Source organism: Triturus cristatus, chromosome 4_2 (genome assembly GCF_964204655.1).
Source record: "Triturus cristatus chromosome 4_2, aTriCri1.1, whole genome shotgun sequence".
NCBI lineage: Eukaryota > Metazoa > Chordata > Amphibia > Caudata > Salamandridae > Triturus > Triturus cristatus.
In genome coordinates, this window is record NC_140586.1 from 314,950,933 (window position 1) to 314,974,425 (window position 23,493).

The window sequence follows — 23,493 nt, forward strand, 5'->3', positions numbered from 1 at the left end:
AAGTATGGTTGCCCAAAAGGTGAGGCTTAGGTGCTGAAGACCTTAACACAAACAATTTTCAAGCATGAACCAGAAAAAGTTACTTTAATTCACTTACCATAATCTTCATCATAAGGATCCGGACGTTCATGTTGGTAATGCAAATCAACACTTTCTTCATATTCTTCCACCATGCTCGTTCCAAACACCCTGCCGATTACAACATACATGCTTAAACTGGGGTGCAAGAGCATATACCTGATTGCACAAGGGCTTTAGTATGAAGCTGCATTTAACTTTAAGCATGACAAATGTTTTAGGTTATGTAGTAAAGCAAACACAATATGCAATACCTTTAATAATGTCTAACTTGTCCACTTTCAATAGATTTGTAAAGGCTATTTAGCAAACATCCAGCACTGAAATCAAAACATACATTACTTGTATTAAAATGAATTTCCCAAACTTTCTATATGTGTCTCTGTGTAAGACTTTGAAATTGTTTCAATAGAAAGAAAACAAAATCTCTAATGATTTTCTTTTTTTTAAAAAGGAACCATGTCAATCTACCAATCTAAAGGTGTAAATTTCCCTTTCTATAGAAACTCTGTTTCATGCATACATCTTTAGCTTGTTCTGAAAGTGCATATATGCACACAGAATAGGTCCTTGGTTAAGGTTTAGTTCAGTTGGGAGAGAAGCAGCTGAACAGCATCATTCTAGTGACTGTTTCTGCAAAACAAAACCAAAATATATAAAATTTGGCAGTTAAGCTTCCAACGCAACCAGAGAATTACAAGTGTTTTGGAATGGTATACCACCCCTCCTGTCCCAGGCGATTTGTAGGTCCTATAACTACGCATTCACTGATTTATGATTACTACTACACAGTGATGGGGAGAAGGGCAGGTTCCATGTGATTTCTAAGGTGTCAATGCTGAAGATCTATAGTTATAGATAGACATTAGTTATTCATCTCCAGCAAAGGACCTTACATAGATTCACATGCCCATGTTGGTACTAACAAAATAGTGCAGGGGACCAAGAGTTGTAGCACAAAATAAGGCAAACCGTTTCAAAAGAGCAATTTGTTCCAATGTCACACTGCTCTGTACATCAATGCAGTAATGTGCTTTTCCCATAAAGTCGTCTCACGGTAGATCTCTTTTTCAAGCCACTGGTAGAATGAGCTCTGACCTCATGAACCCAGGGTCTGACCAAAGAAGCACAAGGTGTTGCGTTGCAGTAGAAAATCCCCTTTCCCTAAATCTTGCTTCGAAAAGACTTTGCCCTGGTTTGCTTGGCCAAAAGCTACATAGAGATTGGTCTGCTTAATGGAAGTCAGTAAAATGTTAAACATCCTTAAATGTGTGATGCCTTTCAGCCACAGTGCTTGAATGCGAAATGAAGGTAGGCAGAAATACTTGTTGATTAAGATGAAATGAAGAGGAAATGAAAAGTTAAGGTTGCTAAATAACCTGAGTGGGTTGCACGTAGTCTACTGATGTTTTAAATGTTATCTGAGCATAGATCCACTGATATTATAACACTGACTAGCGATAACTAAAAGTCTGATGATAGGGAATTATCAATACTGTAAATTTATGAAATATCAGTTCAGGAAGGTTCCTTTGGGGGGGAAAAAACGCATACATCATGGGTATGGTGAGTTCACACAAGAAAGACGCTTTCCACGCCAAATGCTGAATGCAGGAAGGTAAAGTTTTTTTAAAAACTGAAGATTCAGGAAGCAAAGATCCAGAGTATTACCTTTACCTTGCACTTCACATACAGTGAAAAACACTACCAGTGAAACCAAAGAGGAGTTGATCTTTTTAATCTCTCCATCTCACTAGCTGGAGTTTGGATCACATTATGAGGCGATCAGACTACAAGTACTATATGAGTGACTAACCACACTGCTGTTTAAACATGGACTACTGAGGATTTGAAGCCTCAAGGAGGATACATGGATTAATCTTTACTGCAGCTGTTGTCAATGACTTGATAATTCAAAATAGATTTCTTTTACAGTATCATCCTTTGCATAGAGGGCGTATACTACTACTCTTAATGTGTAAATGGTACGTTATAAAAATCATTGTTGTTTCAGGTCAGTATCTAATAATTTAAACTTTGCATCATTTACTGTAAACGCCAGTCAGCTTACTGGTAATTTGTTGCTCAAGTGACTGCTCTCTCACTAACCAATTATCCCGGAAGGATAAACATCAGTTGATTACCACTGCCGATTAATTAGGTCTCCACATTTAATTGAAAGTAACCGTACCACACACTGAGGCTCTTGTTGTTTGGGTGTAGGTCTAATAGCTGAATCTTTATGAAAAGGGATACTGTGTCTTGTCTACCTTCAATTGAATAGAGGTACCGGACAAGAGATTCCCAGAAAAAGGGCAAGCCTTTCGAGAACCTTACACATCCTGCAAAGTACATGCATTGTTGAAACATAGTCCACTGTATAAAGGATTTTTTAACAAAAGGCATCTTTTTGATACGGGGGCATACCACATCTAATGGAAGGCACTTATGGACAAAATAGGCAACTTTCTTTAAACATTTATCTAGACGAGACATGCAGCATCTGCTAAAGCACCAAGCCCCTAAAAAAACTACAGCGATCATACTCAAGATAGTGTATAAACCGTGGCACCGGCAACACTGACTAGACAGCAGAAGCACGAGCAGACAATGAAGAGTATATTGGGAAAAAACATGCCCATCAGCAATAAAGTAACATATTGCAGTTTCCATTTTTCCTGGTCTGTTTAACAAGGAACTGGAGGGCAGCACGCACAAATGGAATAAGGGAAGGGGCTAGAACAAATGCAAAAGTGAGTGGGAATATCTCCACATTTAGAAAAAGGTGCTCTCAATTCCTTGCAGAGCAAAATAAATGACCAACACTGAAGATGTAGTGAAGGAACCGAAGGGCTGCACTGGAATTTTCTTTTTCCGCTCTGACGCAAATCTTAAAGATGGCATAAGCTACATGCACCTATGCCCTAAGCATGACATTGGAATTTCTAGTAATCTTCTGTCAGTGGCAAGAATGCAGGAGTGATGAAGATATTTAACAGTGAGGCAGACTAACAAGCATAGGCTCCCAATAGTAACTGATGGCACCCTTTCATTCTAGACTTCTTGAACAATATTTCAGGTGACGTTACAGGAGCTGGTCAAATAAAGAGAGAAATGCCTTTAACTAGCAAATGTTAAGAAACTTACTGCTTTGAGGTAGCACAGACATTACTTTAGGCTGATGTGTGACTCAGTCATCTAAAAAGAGAAAGATTATCCCAGAAGGTATGATTAATGCTGTGGCTTGGCACTGAAAATAATTAACCAGGCCTTGACAACAATGAACCCATTGTACCTCCAGTAAAGGTTAATACTGAATAGGCATCCTGCCAAATGTGAAGAGCAGCCAAGAGAAAAGACGGAAATATTTGCATACATTGGTGCACAAATGGCATGACAGGCTAGCTCTTTTAATGACGATGGAGACATTATGTAACAATTAAAACTGACCAACGTAAATGGAAAGCCCTGTGGCAGAACTCCTTATAGCATCAGCAAAAACAGCAGTCAAAATGTTACTAATCATTCTGCTACACATGAAAGACTTCCTACTTTCCAAATTGCTGAGGGAGAGTTACCAGTCCTGCTACTAAGTGGATAGTTGCCAATCCTGCTACTAAGTGGATAGTTGCCAATCCTGCTACTAAGTGGATAGTTACCAGTCCTGCTACTAAGTGGATAGTTGCCAATCCTGCTACTAAGTTGATAGTTACCAGTCCTGCTACTGAATGCAAAACACTCGAGAGCAAATAACAGTAGGAAAAGATGCGATATTCTGAAGGACACGGTGACTGAACCGAGATCCTATAGTCTGAGTAACCTGAACCAACCTTTACAACTAACAAATAAGATGTTTATAGTCTTTAACTCTCCACGTCTCCGTAAATTGAATGTTTTAACAGGACAAGAAATAGATAAAATTAACTTGGTCTTAAACTATGGTAAAATAAATAAGCACTGTGCTGTTCACATGCTTAAGCCCACCCAAGCTAGGTGGCATGACCTCGTGGAGGGTGTGGATTGGGGGCGGGTGGGGGGGGGGGCAAGGGATACACACCAAATAGGACAGCTAATTCTGGTTACTTATCTCAATTCCCAAAAACTCTCTCCGCACTTGTTTAATCAACCCGTTAAGGATTACATGCAATCGGAGTACATCCAAAATTGTTCATCGTGCCTTACTCCCACCATTAACCCACTAAAATATTGTTAGTTATTTGACATTGATTTTTTTTATTAAATGGCTTTAAATATTACCTTATGAGGCTTAGTGGACAAAAATGCTCTGACCCAAAATGCGATACCAGCTCCACCTAAAGAATGCACATCATAATTATTAAAACATCAACACAGAAATCAGAGTGCTACAGCAGGCTTAGTTTTTGCAAAACAGCATTTCATTTGAGAACTACATTTTCTGCAGGGGAAATTAAATGTGTCCTCACCTGAAAAGGTCACGACTGACACATTTTTAAACTTTTTTTAATAGCAATGAATTTGAGAAAGCAATCAGCAGTGCAAGAGAGAATGCCGGGCCCAGTGCAAAAGATATTCACAAAGAGAAGGTTTGCTAACCTTTAGGTACTTGATGAACATCTGAAGCAAGGAAGAGGAAGAGAAAAAAACAGAGGTCAGTTCAAAGACAAAGTACATGCCACAAGCAAGTCCAGTTTTTACTCTCTACATAAATATCTACAGCAGAGCAAGCCCAAGCTTAGCAAATAGCAAGCAGTAAGTATAAAGATGTTGTTTTGCACTCAAATGATAGAATTGTTAGTAGAGAAGAAAAATGCTTCCATTAAATAGGCTATACACAATTAATATCACTTTCTATATTATTAATTATTTGTACTTGTAAGCTACTGAATGTTTTACAGTGCTGTAGAGCGCAAGTCTCAAAACACCCTCTTGTAACTGAAGGCAGTTAAATCTGAAAGATACTCGTTTGCACCACAGATAAAGTTGGTGTTGGTCAAAGCAACAAAAAAAATGCAGTCAGAGAGCCCCCAAATATAGGACAGATTCAAAGTCAAAAGGGACAGCGGCAATAGTAATATCTTTTTCAAAGAGCTCTGGATATATTTCAATTAAATTTGGTGAGATGGACGATCACAATAATGAAGTCCTATAACTAATTAGGGATGCATACAGCAACCCTAGCTAAGAAGAAGTAAAGCACTAAACAGGGGTCATGAGCAAATATCCGAAATCAGTTAAAAGGTTCATCTACTTTGTGGGGAAGAGTGGTCCTTAAAGAAAATTGCATTCAGTTTTTTCCAACCTGTTGATGTCGATGCACTTCTGAATTCGGTGGGGAAGCGATTTCATATCCTTCGTGTGAAGGAGGAGACAGCATGCTTTCTGGATTTTTCTTTCTTGCACTTTGCCTCTAATCAGAAATTTACCTGGTATTGCACTGTCTGCCTGCGGTGGTTATTTATTAATTCAACACATTTCCGGTTAATAACACTACAGTGTCTCGAAATAAGTCCTAATATAATATTCTTACAGGGACAAAGATCACGTTTTAAGCCTTTAAAGAACGGATGCACATTTATCATAGTATAAAGGGAGTCACTGATATTTTTACACAAAAATCGTTAACTAATATCAGGATTTAACATATTTTATATGTAATTGTACATTTGTATTAAGAATTTGTAACATTAGTTAAATCAAATCTTGCCCCATCTATGGTGAAAGAATCGACTTTTTTAATGTAAAATGCAATGTCCTGAATTTCCTATGACACTTAAAAGCAGCATCACCAAACCTTTATTCCTACAACCTAGCATTAAGTAAGAATTTGCCTCTAGAAAAATAGTGATACTGGAACTAACGTAAAGTCTGATTACAATTTCTACAAAGGCCCTATGCCACAGCAGAATAGCAAAAATGACGTTGGAGTTCTTTTATTACTTTAGGCATTACTAGCAGTGGCGCAACACTCACAACAACAATTTATTTGAAAAACGATTTGCTAAAGGCATAACAGGATGCCAAAGTACATGCACTGAAAAATAGATTACAGTGTAAAAATGCAACAAAAAAGTAACAGTGTTTAAATGAAATAAGATAGCATTTTCGCTTTGAAATGGAAGAATAACACTCCAGGTTTCTAAGACTTGTCAGCAAGCCCTACTTGTCTCTTGGCGTGCAGTTATACACTCACAGTTCTCAGAGTTTCCCACATTGGTTCACATGAGAACAGGGTTTGATAATATGGGTGACTTAGGAATTTGAATCTTTCAAGAACCAGGGCCAGTACAAGGAATGCTAGCAAATTAAGCAACATTTTATTTTGCCACATCATTGGGAAGCGGGCCATGTTAAATGATTCTAGGAGCAATCTGGCGCCACCCTGTCTAGTAATGCCTTAATGTAACACCTGCCCGTGAAGAATGTGTTGCTTATTTGAACCTAACCTTCATTATGAGACAATTAGCAGTTTCTCGGACTTCGGGAAATAACTTTTCTTCTCTTGTGATGACTGGTATAACCGAGCCTCTATTTACCATTCACACGTGAATTTCTTGTTAACCTGCCTTTCCACAAGTCAATAGTTCTAAGAGTTTTATAAGAAGGTATGGACAGTCAAATGTGTTTTAGACAGCATAGTTTAGAGTCAAAATTCTTCAATATTCTACCTTTAAAACTGTTGGGAGTTAGCTGTTGTGAATTGTTCACTTAGAAAAAGGCACATCTATAGTTAAAGGGCGTGTTTAAGGCTTGAATAAACTTTTGTACAGGACCTCTTCATCCAAAAACAATTAGTCCAGCAGCAGTCCTACAAAGCTTGGATCTAGTGACCTGTTTTGTGCAGACTTCTCTCTGGTGCTGTATTTGTAAAAAATATAAATGTCGCTATTTTTTTATGTACTTATGTGCAAAAAGTGTAATTATGAGCAAAATTCCGATTTGATGATACTTTCCATAGCGCACACATTCCACAGGTCAATATTTTCTAAATATGCTATATAGATGAAACAGTTGCAAGTATGTAGAGCCTAAAATCGCTTTAAAACTCATTCAATTGCTTCCTGCTTTTGTCATCTTTTGCTCTGTCACCTTGTGCTTGGGTGCTTTGCCCTTTTTAGGTCTCGCCTACGCAGCGCACATGCGCTGCATAGGCAAAAAGACCTTTTGAAATCGGTCCGGCTTTGAAGGCAAAAACGTGCACGCGTTGCATTGCCTTGAATGGCAACGCATGCATGTTTGGCGATTTCCTTGCTGGAGCGAGCGCCACCATATGGTAGCAATTATGGCGCTCGCTCTCACAAGGGAAATGCTGCCTGCTCTCGGACGCACTCCCCCCCCCCCCCCCCCTTCTACTTGCACGAGGCGCGCGCGTTTCTTTTTTGCAAAAGCCACAAAGGATTTGGTAAAATACTGAATTTACCAGATATACCCTTCGCAGAGCTCCTTAAAGCAGAAGGCCACAAGTACCCTAACCACCGGGAACACTGCAGAGAGCCAAACTGTAAGTGACAGCTCTCCATTCACCCCGTTTCATGCACGAGTAGGTAATCCAGTTCAGACTCATTGTTGCTCTGTTGGACATGCAGTCCTGATTTTCGAAAGGCAGGACTACAAATCCCAGAAGGCACAGAAACAACCCTGGATTGGACGCGTTGCCTACGCACGGAACTGGGAAATTTGAGAGCTCTGGCTGAGGGAAGGAACTTTGAGGGGTGATCTTTTTGGCTGAGCCAGGAATAAAGAACGTTAAGGCTTTTCATTTCAGAAAGAGCGGAGCACAGCCACAAAATCCTTGTTTAGGTAAACACCTTGCTTTCAAATACACATGTTCTCTGAAGGAGTCAGACGGAAATGTGCTAATCCACTCTGCGTGCTTTAAAGGAACGGTGTCCAACCTAGGTCCGCGAGGGCTGGGTCCCTGCTAGACTTTGAGTAACTGCTAAGAGTAAGTCCCATGTATATTCCCCATGAGAGTAGCCATAAAGTTAAACCACCCCCACTTTAAACCAAAGCTTTGATGGCACCATGCAAGTGAGCCCGGCCCTCCTTTGAAGAGGTCCCACGTCTCTTCCATCCATCCATCCATCCATCCATCAGCCATTCTAACCACCCATCCGTTCACACATCCATCATCTATATATGGATCACTCCACCCCATAATCTATCATTTGATGTACCCGCTCATTAATATAGCGTTTCATCCATCAACTGATTAGAGATGTGGCTTCAGGGGCGGTGTATAGGATGGAACACCCCCCTAATAATTACATAGTCTGTTATTCCTGACAGTGTCAGTCGATGGCCGTCTGCAGCAACAGGGACATTAAGCCACTGTTGCTACAGACTGGGGAGCTGACATTTACAGAGAAACGAGCCATAAAGGAATTAAGTGTCCGGCTTGTCTCTGAAAGCCCATGCACGAGCACAGACACGAACATATTTGAAATGTAAGTCATGCAACAAACACCATGTAAAAAAAAGTTTTTATAACATGCAGATGCGTTTCACCTTCAGATTATCCCACTGCACTGATAGGCATTTATTAAAAGTAATAGTTTGAAAATATACATTTAAAAATATTGATGCCTCCCCCTGCCCTGACGACAGCGGCACTACTGAAAATCAGAGGCAATTCAGTTCAGCTGTCATGTGTACCTCATATTTACACAGTGCAGTTCCTAAACGTACGCATTTAAAGGTACTCTCGTTTGTGATAATGAAGAAGAAGGGGGCCCGGTGAAGTATAATACTTGCCTTCGATCACACAGTTTGTTTAGCAGAGAAGCCAGGACTGACCACAGACTTTCTAGTTTCAGGTTATGCATTTCAGCTACCCAATGGGTATCTCTTGCGTCCATTTAACAACAAAGATCACTGCTTTGTTGTTAGTTATTGGTAAAAGAGGTTAGATTGTGGGTGCAGGCAGTACATGAAACTTCATCTCTTTTGGGCTTGAGGTTCCAAGGGGACCTTGAGATGAGCATCTGGCTTGAGATTTCAATAGTGCGCCCACCCTAAGGCTGGGCATGAGATTACAGAGTGGCCTATGAAGATACGTGTGATGTGGGGACAGAGTTGCGGTCATTGATCTGATTAGGCCCCTGCCCTTCCTTCTGTCGACATCAGTGTGCCAACTGCAGAGCTTTAAGAGCACCGGGTCCTTCCGGGTCCCAGATGCAGCAGGATTTAGAAACTCTGAAATGGGTCCCTATCGGTCCTACATTCATGTCCTTTACAATTAACAAGCATTGGCATAGCCAATAGGTCTCGCCTTTGGGACCTTAGAAGTATTTAGTTATGCAGCACAATATCCTTGGTGCAAAAACATCAACTGTTGCATGCGTAAACACTTATAAGGTCCCAAAGGCGAGACCTATTGGCTATGCCAATGCTTGTTTATTCTCTCACTTCTATGTTCTGTCACCTCTGTGCTTTGCGCTTTACCTCTTTGCCCCTACTTGTCCCTCGGCCTCCTGCCCTTCTCCGGTTTTCCACTCCTGAATCCCACCGCTTCTTACCCGCTCGCCTGTGCATTTTCCTGCCTCTTCAAGCCACCTTTTGTAGCACCACCCATGCGCCCCTCTCACCTCCCAAGACCTACCTAATGGCGGCTGCAGTGTGACCCCATTGAGCAGGTGCCAAGGCTCCCCACAAACCTTGACTGTTTCTACAACCAGTCAAGGACCTTTCGGACCCAGCTTTCCACTGCTCCTGCCCGCTAAATCCTCTTCTCTATCTTCACTCCTATTCCTTTGTTTTTGCTTTCGCTCTCGCATTTTTAGCACCTCTGTGCCGGTTTACACTGACATCTTCCCTCTTTCGCTCATAATCATTGCCCTTTTCTCTCTCTCATAATCATTGCCCTCTTCTCTCTCTCGCTTCCGTGTTTTGTCATCTTTTTGCTTCTGTCACCTGGTGCTTGGCTGCTTTGCCCTTTTTCGCTCACCCACCCAATGCCCTTTCTGGCCCTCTCAATCGCTTTCTGCTTTTGTCACCTTTGCTGTCACCTCGTGCTTGACTGCTTTGCCCTTTTTCGCTCTCATTTTCGTGTTCTATTTTGTCACCTCTTTACCCCTTCTCGCCCCTTGGCCCCCCATCAATGTTCACTGGTGTCCCCCTTGCCCATCCCCCCCGCTCCTTACCTGCTCTTGTGTGCATCTTTTACCCTCTTTTTCCCGCCTTCAGTAGACCCGCCCACCGCACTCTTTCCCACCTCCCAGGATCTACCTAATGACAGGCACAGCACATCGGAGCAGCAGGCGCACCAAAGGCTAGCCTGTCTGCAACCATCTACATCTGGACAGCGCCCAGAGCCACTACCCCTGGTCCTTCCACCCCCTGCAGCTACCCCAATGCAATGCTCCGCACCCCAGACGCCACTACGAATGCAGCCAACGCGTCGACTGTCGCTCCACGGTAGAACCATTCATTTGCACCTACTGTCACTTTTTCTGCTACAGCTCGCATACCAGCCCACTGCCTGGGGCCACCTTGACCACACCACAGACAGCACCAAAACAAGTACACCATCTCGATTGTGCCCTTCTCAACACAAGCACACCATGCAAACACACCACTGAGATTTAAGACCTCATTACCACCCTTGCACCGGACGTCCTCTTACTCACAGAGACCTGGCTCAACCCTACATCTTCCCCTGACATCGCCACTGTGATACCCGAAGGATACAATATCACCCAGCGGGACCGCATTAACAAGCCATGTGGAGGGATCGCCATCGTACACAAGGAATCCATCCAATGCACCACCACAATGAACGTGTTTTTCTTAAGGTCTGGCCAATTAATGTGGCTGCATATTAGACATATTTGGGAGGGACAATTCATATTAGACATATTTGGGAGGGACAATTCAGAGATTCATCCTGCTAGAGTGCCGTCTTCCCTACCTTCTGGAGCCTACGCGCCCATCTAACCCTTGCTCATCCCTGTTCTGGGATTAATTTTGGTGCCCCACCTTCCCTTTCACTCAGTCCTGAGGAAGACCCCTCGTAAGGAATTTAGAAGCCTACAGTATATTTGGGGTCGAAACATCGACATCTTAGATAGCCAGCTTAATCAACAGCGACTCTGCACTGTGATATGATTTCAAAGCATGGCTAAGCACAATGTTGATTTTACTTTGATATATGTGGCTTGAGGTAGAGCCTTTGGTGGTTTCATGTCTAGAATTAGGAGATCTGCACTTGACCTTTTTGTATATCCTCTTACCCTTACTTTAATCATCACATCCTCTTTATTTTAAAACCTCCCCTCCCTTTCTTTTCCTTTCCGGGCACATATTCATATTAATGTGTTGATATAATCCTATGTTCAGTGTGATTAAATAACATTGAACTTTTGAAATTCACCAATGTGGTTGTGTTATGTGTTTATGTCTTTATGGTTAAAAACTCTTCACTGGGACCAATCCCATATTACACCACAACCTAGGCAGAGAGCCAAGATCAGTCACAAACTCGCCACCCTGTTAAACACCTCGATGGCCACAGCCACCTACCCCGAACACTGGAAGCATGCAGAGGTCAACACCCTACTAAGAAACTATCAGCTGACCACTGAGAACTCAATTACTACAGCAGGCCTTGAAAAATTCACTTGCAATTGCGAGTGAGATTTTATCAGGTGGAACTATTTTTTTAGAATTTACTGGTCCCTGCTGGCAAGTTAACTTAAGCTGAAAGGAACAGGTATTCTTTTCTTTCATAAAGTTAATGAGCAATAAAGAGGCCTTTAAATCTTTTTTTCCTCTTGACACATTTGCAGTCTGTTCGAGGATAGAGGTCAAATGTCAGTTTGTTTTTACTAATTGTTGCTTATCTGTTCCTGGAAAATGGTATTTCATTTTCTTTCTCGTTATAGGAAGTGATTTTTGTCAAGTGAGTTATCTGACGAATAATTGTGGAAGAAAGGCTGCAAAATGTCAGGGCTTTTTTCCAACAACATTTAAACAGCATGTAAATCAATAGTACAAGTATATATCAGGAATTATGAAATAAATATTTTTTTTGTAATTCAGAAGTGTGATGCAAACCAAGATTTACGTAGGAGCATAACAAATCAGCATACTTTACATGGTGATGTGCAAATGACAAATATTTGCAGAAACTCGATTTCCACTATATAGATTTAAAACAACATGTCAGTGGGAAATTCTGTGGACATTTGAATGCAAAATCTGCCGATTGCAAATGACAGTGTGCTGCTACTTTATGCTTAGTTATGTATTTAATAAAAGTGACAGTTTTTAAACAAGATTTCAGAAACATTCCTGCCCCCGCGCTGATGACAATGCGGCTAATGAACTGAGGCAAGTCAGCGGTCATGTGTATCCTATATGTGGCTAGATTTGTATTATATATGGAGCAAAAGTTAACTATTAAATCAAACAAAACTTTTCTGTACAGCATACATGCAGAACTCGCATATTTGAAGGGTCTCATGTGTGATCAAGAAGAAAATGGCTTCAGTGAATTAAAATACTTGTACAGGATCACGTAATTTTAAAGCAGTTTATGGGTCAACAGCATTATAATTAGGTTGAGTAGATTTTTTAAGTCACTAGACTTGCAGGTCTAGTAAAATGTTTAGGGGTTTTCGAGGTGGTGGACACTATGTCCGACGAATGCAATGGATTTATATTTACTTTTGCCAAATAAATTGATGCCTGCACTTATTACGGACTCCTGTTGGTGCCTATCAGCGTGAGCACATCGAAGAGGTCTCTGACAGCGTCTTTCCCACCTTTGCCTGCTAGTGGCGGTGCTGGACTAGTTTTGTGCGATATATATATCTATTATCTACTGGCGGTCGCCAGTAGATAGTTATAGTTAGGACCGTGTTTCCATAGGAAATCTCAAAATTCTATTTTGAATAACTTTGGCGCCGGTTGAGGAATCTTCGCGAAATTTTCAAAACTAATGGGGCGCTCCGCTCAGCTCCTACCCTGAAAGTCTCGGGGGGATTCGTCAAGCGGGGGCCGAGGAAAAAGGGGGGTCCCAAAACGCGTTTTCCCCATGCATTTTCCCATAGGACCTTTAGTCGAAGGTACAGCCCGAACGGCTGAACAGAATTACTTGAAATTTGGCAGAGAGGTAGTCCTCAGGTCAGGGATGTGCCTTTTGCATATATGCAGTCAATCTGTTCAGTAGTTCCTGAGAAAATTGCAGTTAAAAGCACATACATATCTATAGCCGCGCACCGTGCGCGCACCCTAACGTGCGCGAGCGTAATTCTGATTGGTTGTTACATGTCAGTCAACGTTCGAATCGGTCGAAATCAGGAGTGTCGGCCGCCATTTTGTTTGTTTTCAGTGCGAGAGTGGAAAAGGAAGGTGGCGAACGTGAAAAGGGGGCAGGGTAGAGGGTTCCTGACCCCCTAGACTTTGTCAGGGGGTCCCTGAAGGACCCCGAAGGCAGAAAAAAAACATTAAAAATTTTTTTTTTTTTAAATCGCGGGGGTGCACGGTGAAAAACCATTAAAAAAAATAAATAAATCATACGTAGTTTATTGAAAAATATATATATATAAAAAAATACATAACTTAGCATTTCAAAAAACGTACAAATTCACTGAAAAAACCATAGGTTTCACACACGTTATAGTTGGGAATTAGCATTTAAAAAACCTTGCAAATTCACTTAAAACACCATAGGTTTCACACATGTTATAGTTAGGTGGATATTTCACTTGTAAAAAACCAATTAAATTCCCCCGTTATAGTTAGTTCAGATAACTATAACTCCCGCGACCGCCACTCTATCACAAGGATGATGTCATCAGTGATGTCAAGAGTGATGCCACTGACCATGTCATGAGTGATGTAATATGTGACGTCAGGAGCAGAGGATTGCGGGCGCGCAAGTTATAGTTATCTGAACTAACTATAACGGGGGAATTTAATTGGTTTTTTACGAGTGAAATATCCACCTAACTATAACATGTGTGAAGCCTATGGTTTTTTAAGATATGGTTTTTTAAGTGAATATATATATATATATATATATATATATATATATATATATATATATATATATATATATATATGCAGCCTCTCATAACCAGAGCTGAATAATGCTGTAAGGACTCTCCTGTATATCATAAATAAACTATGCAATATAAACAATATATCACAAAAAAAGGGAAGAAACAGCAACAAAGCATGTTTGAAAACTGTTTTAATGCTTAGCATTCAGCCCAAAACCTCAGATAGGACTGAAAGCATTGACAGCTCACAGGCTGCATTGTAGAAAACCACAGCCTAGAAAGGCTAGAAAGCTAATTCTTAGCAACATAGAAAAACTGGCACCGTGCATTTAAGGCAGGCATGACCCCTAGCTTCCCATCATGCCTCAGGGGTGACAGTTAGGTCAGTTGTTCTTTGCGGTTACACAAAGCCATAACACAAAGAGTTGACAATTCCCTTAAAAATAAGGATCATTTGCCCGGGGAGGCGGGAGGGTTGCTTATGACTTTGATGAGGATACCCCTGGAAGAGAACTAGGATTACAGGTAAGTAACTAATCCTTCTCTTCCAGGGGATCCTCATCAATAGTCATAAGCACTAGAATAGCATAGCGAGCCTCACCTCATCTGCTGCGGGAAAAGGAAAAATAATAATCATTAACAATCAAGCTCAGACAACCAAACTTGATAATTCAGACATTTCTGTTATCTGAACATATTTCTCAAGGAGGCATGGCCTACTTGAGTATCTGCCCTGGAGTCAGATTCAAGACAATAATGCCTTGTGAACGTATGCACAGATCTCCAGGTGGCTGCCTTGCAAATTTCTGCCATTGGAACATCATGCAAGAAAGCTACTGTAGCTGCTTTTCCCCTAGTGGAGTGTGCTTTAGGTGACAACAATAGGGGCTTATTCGCCAGCTGATAGGCCAATTTTATACAAGACACTATCCATCTGGAAATGGATCTCTTGGTAGCTGGAAAAACCTGACCTTATGGAACCATAATTTAAAAATAATTGGTCTGATTTTCTGATAACCTTAGTTCCCTCTAGGTAGAATTTAAGCACTCTTAAGATCTAAGGAATGGAGTGACCTCTCCGCAGGAGTTGCAGGATTGGGAAAAAAGGACGGTAAGGAAATTGTCTGATTAATATGAAAATCAGATACAACTTTCGGCAAAAAAGCAGGTTGAGTCCTTAATACACTCTGTTGTGGTGAAAGATAGTATATGGCTCTTTGGAAGAAAGTGCTTGGATCTCGCTTACTCTTCGCGCTGATGTAATCTTGACTAAGAAAGCGGTCTTCCAGTCAAATGCTGCAGCGTGGCTTTATGGATGGGCTCAAAAGGAGGACCCATACTTAAAGAGGACCAGATTCAACTCCCAAGGAGGAGAAGGAGGCCGAACAGGGAGATACACTTTCTTCAACCCCTGTAGGAAATCCTTTACCACCTGCAGTTGAAAGAAGGAAGGCTGGCTTGGAGACCTTCTATAGGTCGTAATAGCCGCTAAATGTTCTCTGATCGATGAATACTTCAAACCGATTTAGCCAAGTACAAGAGGTAAGGAAGAATAATCTCCTCCTGACCTGTGTTTGGATTGAAGTTATTACGAGTGCACCACAGGTAGAACCGCTTCCACTCAAAGGAATACGAAGCTCTTGTGGAAGGTCTCTTTGCTTCCTTTAGTATGTGCATACAGTCCTGCGGCAAGTTCAAATGTCCATATTGCAGGACCTCAGGTGCCATGCTGCCAAGTTCAGTGAGGGAAGGTTGGGATGTAGGATCTTCCCGTCCATCTTGGTCAGCAGATCTGACCTGCAAGGCAGCCTCTTGTGGGGGTGCACCGACAGCTGTAACAGGTCCGGGTACCACCATTGTCTATGCCAGTCTGGGGCTATCAGGATCATTGACATGTTGGACCAGATGAGCTTGGACACCACCTTCGGAATCAGAGGCAAGGGAGGAAAGGCGTATGCAAATATTCCGGACCAGTCCATCACAAGAGCATTCCCCTTCGTCCCTGGACGGTGGAACCTGGAGGCGAAGGCGTGGCATTTTTTGTTTAGATCGTCTGCGAACAGATCTATGGAAGGCTGACCCCACTGACGGAAAATTTCTGCCACTACCTCGTCGTTTAGCACCCAGTCTGGCTGATCTTCGAAGTGCCGACTGAGTGCGTCCGCTCACACATTTCGCTCCCCTGGAAGGTGCACCGCTGTGACGGAGAGGCCTCGGGCTAGAAGCCAATGCCATATCTTTTGAGCTTCCAGGGAGAGAGGGCGAGAACGCGTACCACCGTGTTTGTTGAGGTAATACATGGTGGACGTGTTGTCTGTTTGGACGAGGACTGAGTTGGTCATGATCGAAGGCCGAAAAGCTTTCAGAGCCAGATGGACCGCCCGCAGCTCTAACATGTTTATGTGGTAGGATTGCTCCTTGACGGACCACCGACCTTGCATTTGTAGGCAATCCATGTGCGCCCCCCATCCCTGAAGCGATACATCCGTTACCAAGGACTGGGTGGGAACAGGTTGATGAAAGGGGACTCCCAGCAGGAGGCTCCGTGGACGAGTCCACCACAGAACAGACGTCCTTGCTGCTTGTGAAAGCACAATCCGGTCTTCCCAGAAACTGGTAGTCTGGTCCCAACTTGTCCTCCAGATCCTGCTTTAGAGGTCTCATTCTCAGCCTGGCGTTGGGAATGAGGAATATGCAAGATGCCATTGATCCCAATAGGGACGCTACTTGACAGATCGTCGGGCGATTAGTCTGGAGAAGAACTTCGCACTTCTGCCGAATTGATAAAAGTCTCTGTTCCGAAGGAAACGCTTTTCCTAGGTTTGTATCTAGGACGGAGCCCAGGTAATGGATCACCTGTGTCGGCTGGCAAACGGACTTTTCCATATTCACATGCAGGCCTAGCCTGTGGAGCAGTCAGGCACACTTGGAAGTCACTCTTTACCTGCTGAGGAGATGGCCCTTTCAAGAGCCAATCGTCCAAGTATGGATATACGAACAGCCCTCATCTGTGTAGAGCTGCCGCTACCACCGCCATGCACTTGGTAAAGACTCGTGGGGCAGATTTTAGCCCGAAGGGCAACACTCTGAATTGGTAGTGACTGTTGCCGACCATGAATCGCAGGAATTTGCGATGACGAGGAGTTACAGGAATGTGGAAGTACGCATCCTGGAGATCCACCGAGCACATCCAGTCCCCTGCTTGCAGATGTGGACATATTTGATGAAGCGCCAGCATGCGAAATCTTTCTTTTAAGATGAGCCTGTTCAGAGACCGCAGGTCCAGGATTGGTCTGAACTTGTGCTCCTGATCTCTTTTTGGCACAAGGAAGTACCTGGAGTACACTCCCTTTCTTCGCTGCGAGATGGGAACTTCTCTATGGCCTTCTTTTGTAGAAGCGCCACCACTTCCTGACGTAGTAATTTTAGCTGGTGAGGACGAGATTTTTTCGGAGGAATGTCCTTTGGAGACACACGGAAACGTAGTGCGTATCCATTGCGCAGTATACTGCGCACCCACCGGTCCTTCGTTATGTTGCACCACTCTCTCAGATGTTGCGAAACACTTCCTCCCACTGGAGTGGGCAACGGCGTCAGAGGAAGCTCTAGCTCACTGTTTTCCTGTTGGCCGAGTAGTTGAGGAGTATTGTTGTTGGCTACCCCCTCTACCTCTGGTAGACTTTCAACCCTGAAATTGCGATCACCCTTGGTTCTTGCCTTGGGACCACTGAGGGGTTTGAACCCTCTGTTGGTATCCCTTGCGTTGGCTGGGCCTGTACCTTCTTCGGCACTCCTTTTTCTTTTCTAGCCCCACCGCCTTCAAAGTGTCCAACTCTACTTTCATCCGAGCCATTTCTTCATCCGTGTGGGAGCCAAACAATGAAGAACCCGAAAAAGGCAGATTAAGGATCCTCTGCTGAGCATCCGGTTTAAGGGCTGTAAGCCTCAGCCACGCAGACCTTCTCGCACAAATTCAATGCGCATACGAATGCGCCGCTAGTGTGGCACCATCCGCTGCAGTGCTAATCATCTGATTAGCTACCAAGGAACCCTCCGTAATGATCTCTTCAAAGTCCCTCTGATCTTCCTTTGGCAACTTTTCCTTGAACCGATCCAAAGAGTCCCATAAGGATCGGTCGTATCGACCTAATAAGGCTGCTGCACTAGAGACTTTGAGAGAAGAGGCTGCCGAGCCACAAACTTTTTGCCCCCAAGAATCCTGGGACTTAATCTTCTTGTCCTGAGGGACCAACGCATGAGCAGAAACTGCGTGCGTCTTACATGCCGCTGCAACTATCACGGAATCCACAGGTGGGTCAGTTTTCAAGAACACCGGGTCTGTATCAGCCGGCTTGTACTTCTTCTGGATTCTGGCCGGTGCAGCTTTAATCGTTGAAGGGGTCAGAAAAATGTCCATTACTGGTTCCATAAGGCCAGGAACCAGAGGCAGCAACGGACGCGAAGCAGATCTTTGGTGCAGCGTCTCGAAGATCACTGTAGTTGCGACCTGGGGAGTGGACATTGCAATGTTCAGCTTCTGAGCCCCTCTCTGCAGCACATCCTGATAGGTGTTAATATCATCTATCGGAGACACTCGCGACTGAGGGCTGTCCGATAGAGTAGGCGAATAGTCCCTCTTAAAGGAGTGGGTGGAGGAAGATGACCATGAGGGAGACCTCCTTCTGTGGTGATATGACGTAGGAGGCCTGCGTTACTTAGATCTACCTGCACGGTGGTGGCGTACCGGCGAAGGTGATCTATCCACCTCCTGCACTAATCTCTGCAGAGGGGACCTGTGGACAGGGCTTGTGTACTCCTCCTGCCTTCTCGCTGCTCCCGCCGGAGTCTTACTCCAGTGATGTACTGGTAAAAGCCATCTTGGAGACAGATGTATAGAAGGAGAGGGCCTGTGATGCGACAGGGATCTCTGTCGCCACCTTCTCTGATGTTCTGGAGACGCAGATGGAGAATGAGGGCGTCTCGAGGAGTGAGAAGAAGAATGTCTTGACGCTGATTTCGTCACCAAGACTACCGAACCTTCATCAGATCTATGTGATGGTGGTCTCGACGTTGAGCGTATATCCCGCTGCGATGGAGGCCTCCTCGACGTCGATCGAGATCTTCTAGTCGTCGAGGCTCGACCAGGTTCAGGGAGCGGTCTCGGCGTTGACTGAGGCTTCTTCGGCGTCGAATGTGTCGACGGCGAATGGCGCCTTGACGGCGGGAGAATACTTCCTCGTCTCGACGTCTAACTATGTGGCCTCGACAGCGACGAAGGGCTTTCTCTCCTCGACGCCGATGGGTTGACGACGGTGGAGGGCTGCTAGCACTCGACACCTAACGACGTTGGAATGACGTCGGCGGAGGGCTTCTGGTCTTCGACGTCGAACGTCGTCGGGATGACGTTGGAGGTCTCGTTCGCTACGCCGATCGCCGCCTGGTCTGTGACGGCGGAGAATTCTCTCTCCTCGACGTCGAACGTCGTCTATGTGACGGCGACGGAGGGTTATCAGCTCTCGACGTCAAACGTCTAACCGACGTCGACGGAGGTCTGCTGGCTTTCGGCGCCGATCGTCGCCGGGTTGACGACGGCGGAGGGCTTTGGCTCTATGAAGCCAATCGACGTCTTGAAGCAGGCGGTGAACTGGAACTCCGACGCCGATCGTCGCCGGGTTGACGACGGCAGAGGCTGACGGACTCTCGACGTCGATGACGTACCTTCATGTCTGCGTTCTCTCGATGGCGAGCCCGCCATCTGCGGTCTTTTCTTCACTGCATGCCCCTCCGGTGGCTGCTTTCTCAGCGCCGAGCCCGACGCGGAGGGTCTAGAAGAGGATCTGGGCCTCTTGGAGCCTTTTCTTACCGGAGACCTGCCTCTGGAAACCTTCTCTGCCAATCCATAGAGACAAATCTTCTCTCTGTCCTTTAAAGTTCTTTTAGAGAGAGACTGGCAATGAGGACAAGTCTTTGGGACATGATCCTTAGGCAGGCAAAGAATACAGAGCGAGTGAGAGTCTGATCTGGCCTTATTTTTTCCACAAGAAAGGCAGGGATTAAAAAGGGATGGCATTTTGAGTGGTAAAAAAATGCCAAAAATAATCAGAAAAAGCAAACACCTTACTTGACTGGATGAAAGACGAAGTAAGTTAAAATTTTTCTGAAAAAGGTAGAAAATTTCTGAATAAAACCAGAAAAGAGTGGAGCTGTGTAACCACGGTCCTGACTGAAGGAGCCAGAAAGAACAACTGACCTAACTGTCACCCCTGAGGCATGATGGGAAGCTAGGGGTCATGCCTGCCTTAAAGGCACGGTGCCAGTTTTTCTATGTTGCCAAGAGTTAGCTTTCTAGCCTTTCTAGGCTGTGGTTTTCTACAATGCAGCCTGTGAGCTGTCAATGCTTTCAGTCCTATCTGAGGTTTTGGGCTAAATGCTAAGCATTAAAACAGTTTTCAAACATGCTTTGTTGCTGTTTCTTCCCTGTTTTTTGTGATATATTGTTTATATTGCATAGTTTATTTATGATATACAGGAGAGTCCTTACAGCATTATTCAGCTCTGGTTATGAAAGGATATATGCTATATAGTAGCGGAAACTCTGGAAATAATCAGTAATATGAAAGCCTCCAAGGCTGGTGGCCCGGAAGGGCTCCCATTTGTGATATTTAAGAAATATCCTAAGAAATTGCGATTAAAGTTAAGTTCAATGGATAAAGCCAACAGGCATCCTCCCAGATTCCTCAAAAGGAGCCATACTGAAGCCCATTCACAAAAAAAAGATAACTGGATCAGCCTGATAACTATCGTTTGATTTCCCTCCTTGATATGCCTTCTAAACTTTATGCTCAAACCTTGTTAATGCACCTAACTGCTTGAGCTTTTGACTCTGGACTGATCCGTGTGGAGCAAGGAAGCTTCAGGCCAAAGCATTCTATGATGGACCACTGTTTCATGCTGTGGTTATTCACGAGGAAGTCAATGAAGTCTGTAGGTGGCCCTTGCTGCTGCTTCATTAACTTCCGAGCAGCTTTTGATAGGGTTGACAGAGGCATGGTCTGGCGAAATATATCTGGAGCACTGTTAAGCCTATTGATGAAAATGAATAGTGACAACTGGGTCCAAGTAGATCTAGACGAACAGGGAAGCCTGTCGAGGAAAATCCGGTTGAGACTGGCTTACAGTAGGTTTGAGTTTTAGCACCCCTGCTGTTTCGTCTGTTCATTGCGGACCTCCCCCAGAGGTTATTCCGTACACACAGTTACTCTTCTAAGATGGGGGGCAGGCATACCAGCTGCCTCATGTACGTGGACGACCTGGTGGTGATGATTCTAAAGTCTATGGATCACCAAAGTAAATTAAATGCCCTGAACTCTTATTGTCTTGAAAACAAATTGACTATAAAATGTTGATAAATCTAAAGCCTTGTTTTTCGCCAGTAAGAGAAAAAAATGTGCATGGTTCTTAGGTAATGTGCGGTTGGAACAGATTAGAGAGTATAAGTATCTGGGAATGATCTTTTGTTATGATCTGAGGTGGGATAAACGTGTGGCTTCCCGTAAACTTGTACTATCAACCGAAGTGACCGGTCTGAAGAAGCTCAACCGCAAATTTGGTAGCTATACCTTTGATCCAATAAGTAAAGTGATACACAGCAATTTAATACCCCAGGATCTTTTGGGTGCATAGGTGCTGGCAGTGGATAGGCAGGCTGAGAAGGTAATTTGTTGAAACTGCTCCTTGATTTCCTAAAAAATGCTATGATACAAAGCCGTAAGAAGGGAGTTGAGAACAGCAGCCTGGGGTGCACTAGCGGATGTCAGAGCTTTAAGTTTTTATTTCTTGATTAGAAATGGGGTCCCTGGCGATAAAACTGTTGGTCCTAATTTTCCCCTAGATATTGGCAACCTCCCCACTAGGAGGAACCCTGTGATAGAAATATTGAAGCACCTGGAAGCTCCTTACTTGTGAACTGAGGGAGGTAGAGTAGCTCAAGTTATTTAGACAATGCGCAACAAAACCAGTTGGAGAGAGGACCTTCAGTAACTCAAAGCAAAGAGTTCAGTTATTCCCTTTTTAAGTCTCGACCTACGCAGCGCGCATACGCTGCATAGGACAAAGACCTTTTGGAATGGATTCGCTTTTCGCCCGAAAAATGTGCACGTGTTGCATTGCTTTCAATGGCAACATGTGCATGTTTGGCCATTCTCTTGCGGAAGCGAGCTTTGACACCATACGTTTGTAATTAACTTGCAAACATATGGTGCCCCTGCTCGCTCCCGCAAGGGAAACGCTCTGCAAGACTTTTTTTTCTAAACTTTGTTTTTTTTTCTAACTTTGAAACTGAGCGCGGCACCGCTTCACGGACACAGCGCTCCGTTTATTGATATATTTCTTAACTTTAGCACTAAGCGCAGCACCCACTTCAATGACACAGCGCTCAGTATTGAAGTTAAGAAATATATCAAGAAACCGAGCGCGGTGTCCATGAAGCGGCGCCGCACTCAGTTTTAAACTTAAGCATTTGCAATGCAATCAGACCGATTACATTGCAAATGCTTGTTTTATTAGCCGCTCTGCTTGTCCTAATTGACTACTGAGGCTGAAACAATTTTATCAGATTTTGCTTTGTCTCATTAGTATAATTTCTTTTTGCTTAAAATAATGGAGGGGCCGCAGTGCCAGGGGGAACGAGCCCTCACGGTTGGCAGAGGCCATTATAAAATGGTTTGCTAAGAGTGTAGGCGAAGGGAAATGCTCTACCCTCTCTTCCACGGTGCCCTCTTTCTTTCCATTCTTTCGGTGTTTTTACAGCAGAGTCGAAGACAGAAAGAGTTCAACTCTGACAGAATTTAATCTGTCTATCCGGCGCGCAGGTGAGCTGTACATACACATCGATCCGAGCCGGAGGGCATAGCGGCAGAATGGAGAGCCCAATAAAAGTATATTAAAATATAAGCCTTTCCTCTTCGTCTGCAGGTAGGAGGAAAACAAGAGCCTTTCGGTTTCTGCAGTGCTAGCTCGGGCTGACCTTAAAACATTGGGTTTTCGCAGCCGGTTATCCGGGAGCACTGGAGGGAGTGGGGAGGAAGGGGGCGACTTCTTCTGGAGGTGCCATTGATACCCACGAGAAACATTCCCAAGGCTCCCTGGGGCTAGCCGGGGGGACGTCACTGGCTGGAAAGTCCAACCGAATGCCTCCTGCTTGGAAACATCGGTTAGAAGGAATGCGTCACCACGCATCTACTTGACAGTCTTCATTAACTCAGAACTGCAACGTCATTTCAAACCTTTCTGTGCAACTCACCCGGATTTTCACTGGTTGCTCCTATAGGCACGAATCTCTCCGTTCACATATCGCACATCTACCACGTCACTGACATAAGGCAACAGCCGCCTCCGACTGCGAGAGGAGGGAAGACAGATACGTTTTGTC

General features: G+C 43.9%; 1 protein-coding gene across 5 annotated transcripts in view; it reads right to left on the minus strand.

The window, feature by feature from the left end:
- The window catches only part of SUCO (SUN domain containing ossification factor), a 580,289-nt gene that overhangs the window by 240,422 nt on the left and 316,374 nt on the right, over positions 1-23,493 (minus strand). For 3 of the 5 annotated variants that reach the window (XR_014960616.1, XM_085601645.1, XM_085601646.1), the window contains exons 12-14: positions 4,654-4,674; positions 4,336-4,391; positions 98-189 (exon numbers count right to left, since the gene is read on the minus strand). Coding sequence is in view for 4 of the 5 variants with exons in the window: in XM_085601645.1 (XP_085457771.1) it covers positions 98-189; positions 4,336-4,391; positions 4,654-4,674 (169 nt within the window). In the remaining variant the exon portion in view is untranslated. The remainder of the gene's footprint in view (positions 1-97; positions 190-4,335; positions 4,392-4,653; positions 4,675-23,493) is intronic. The other 2 variants (XM_085601647.1, XM_085601648.1) reach the window with 1 other exon arrangement.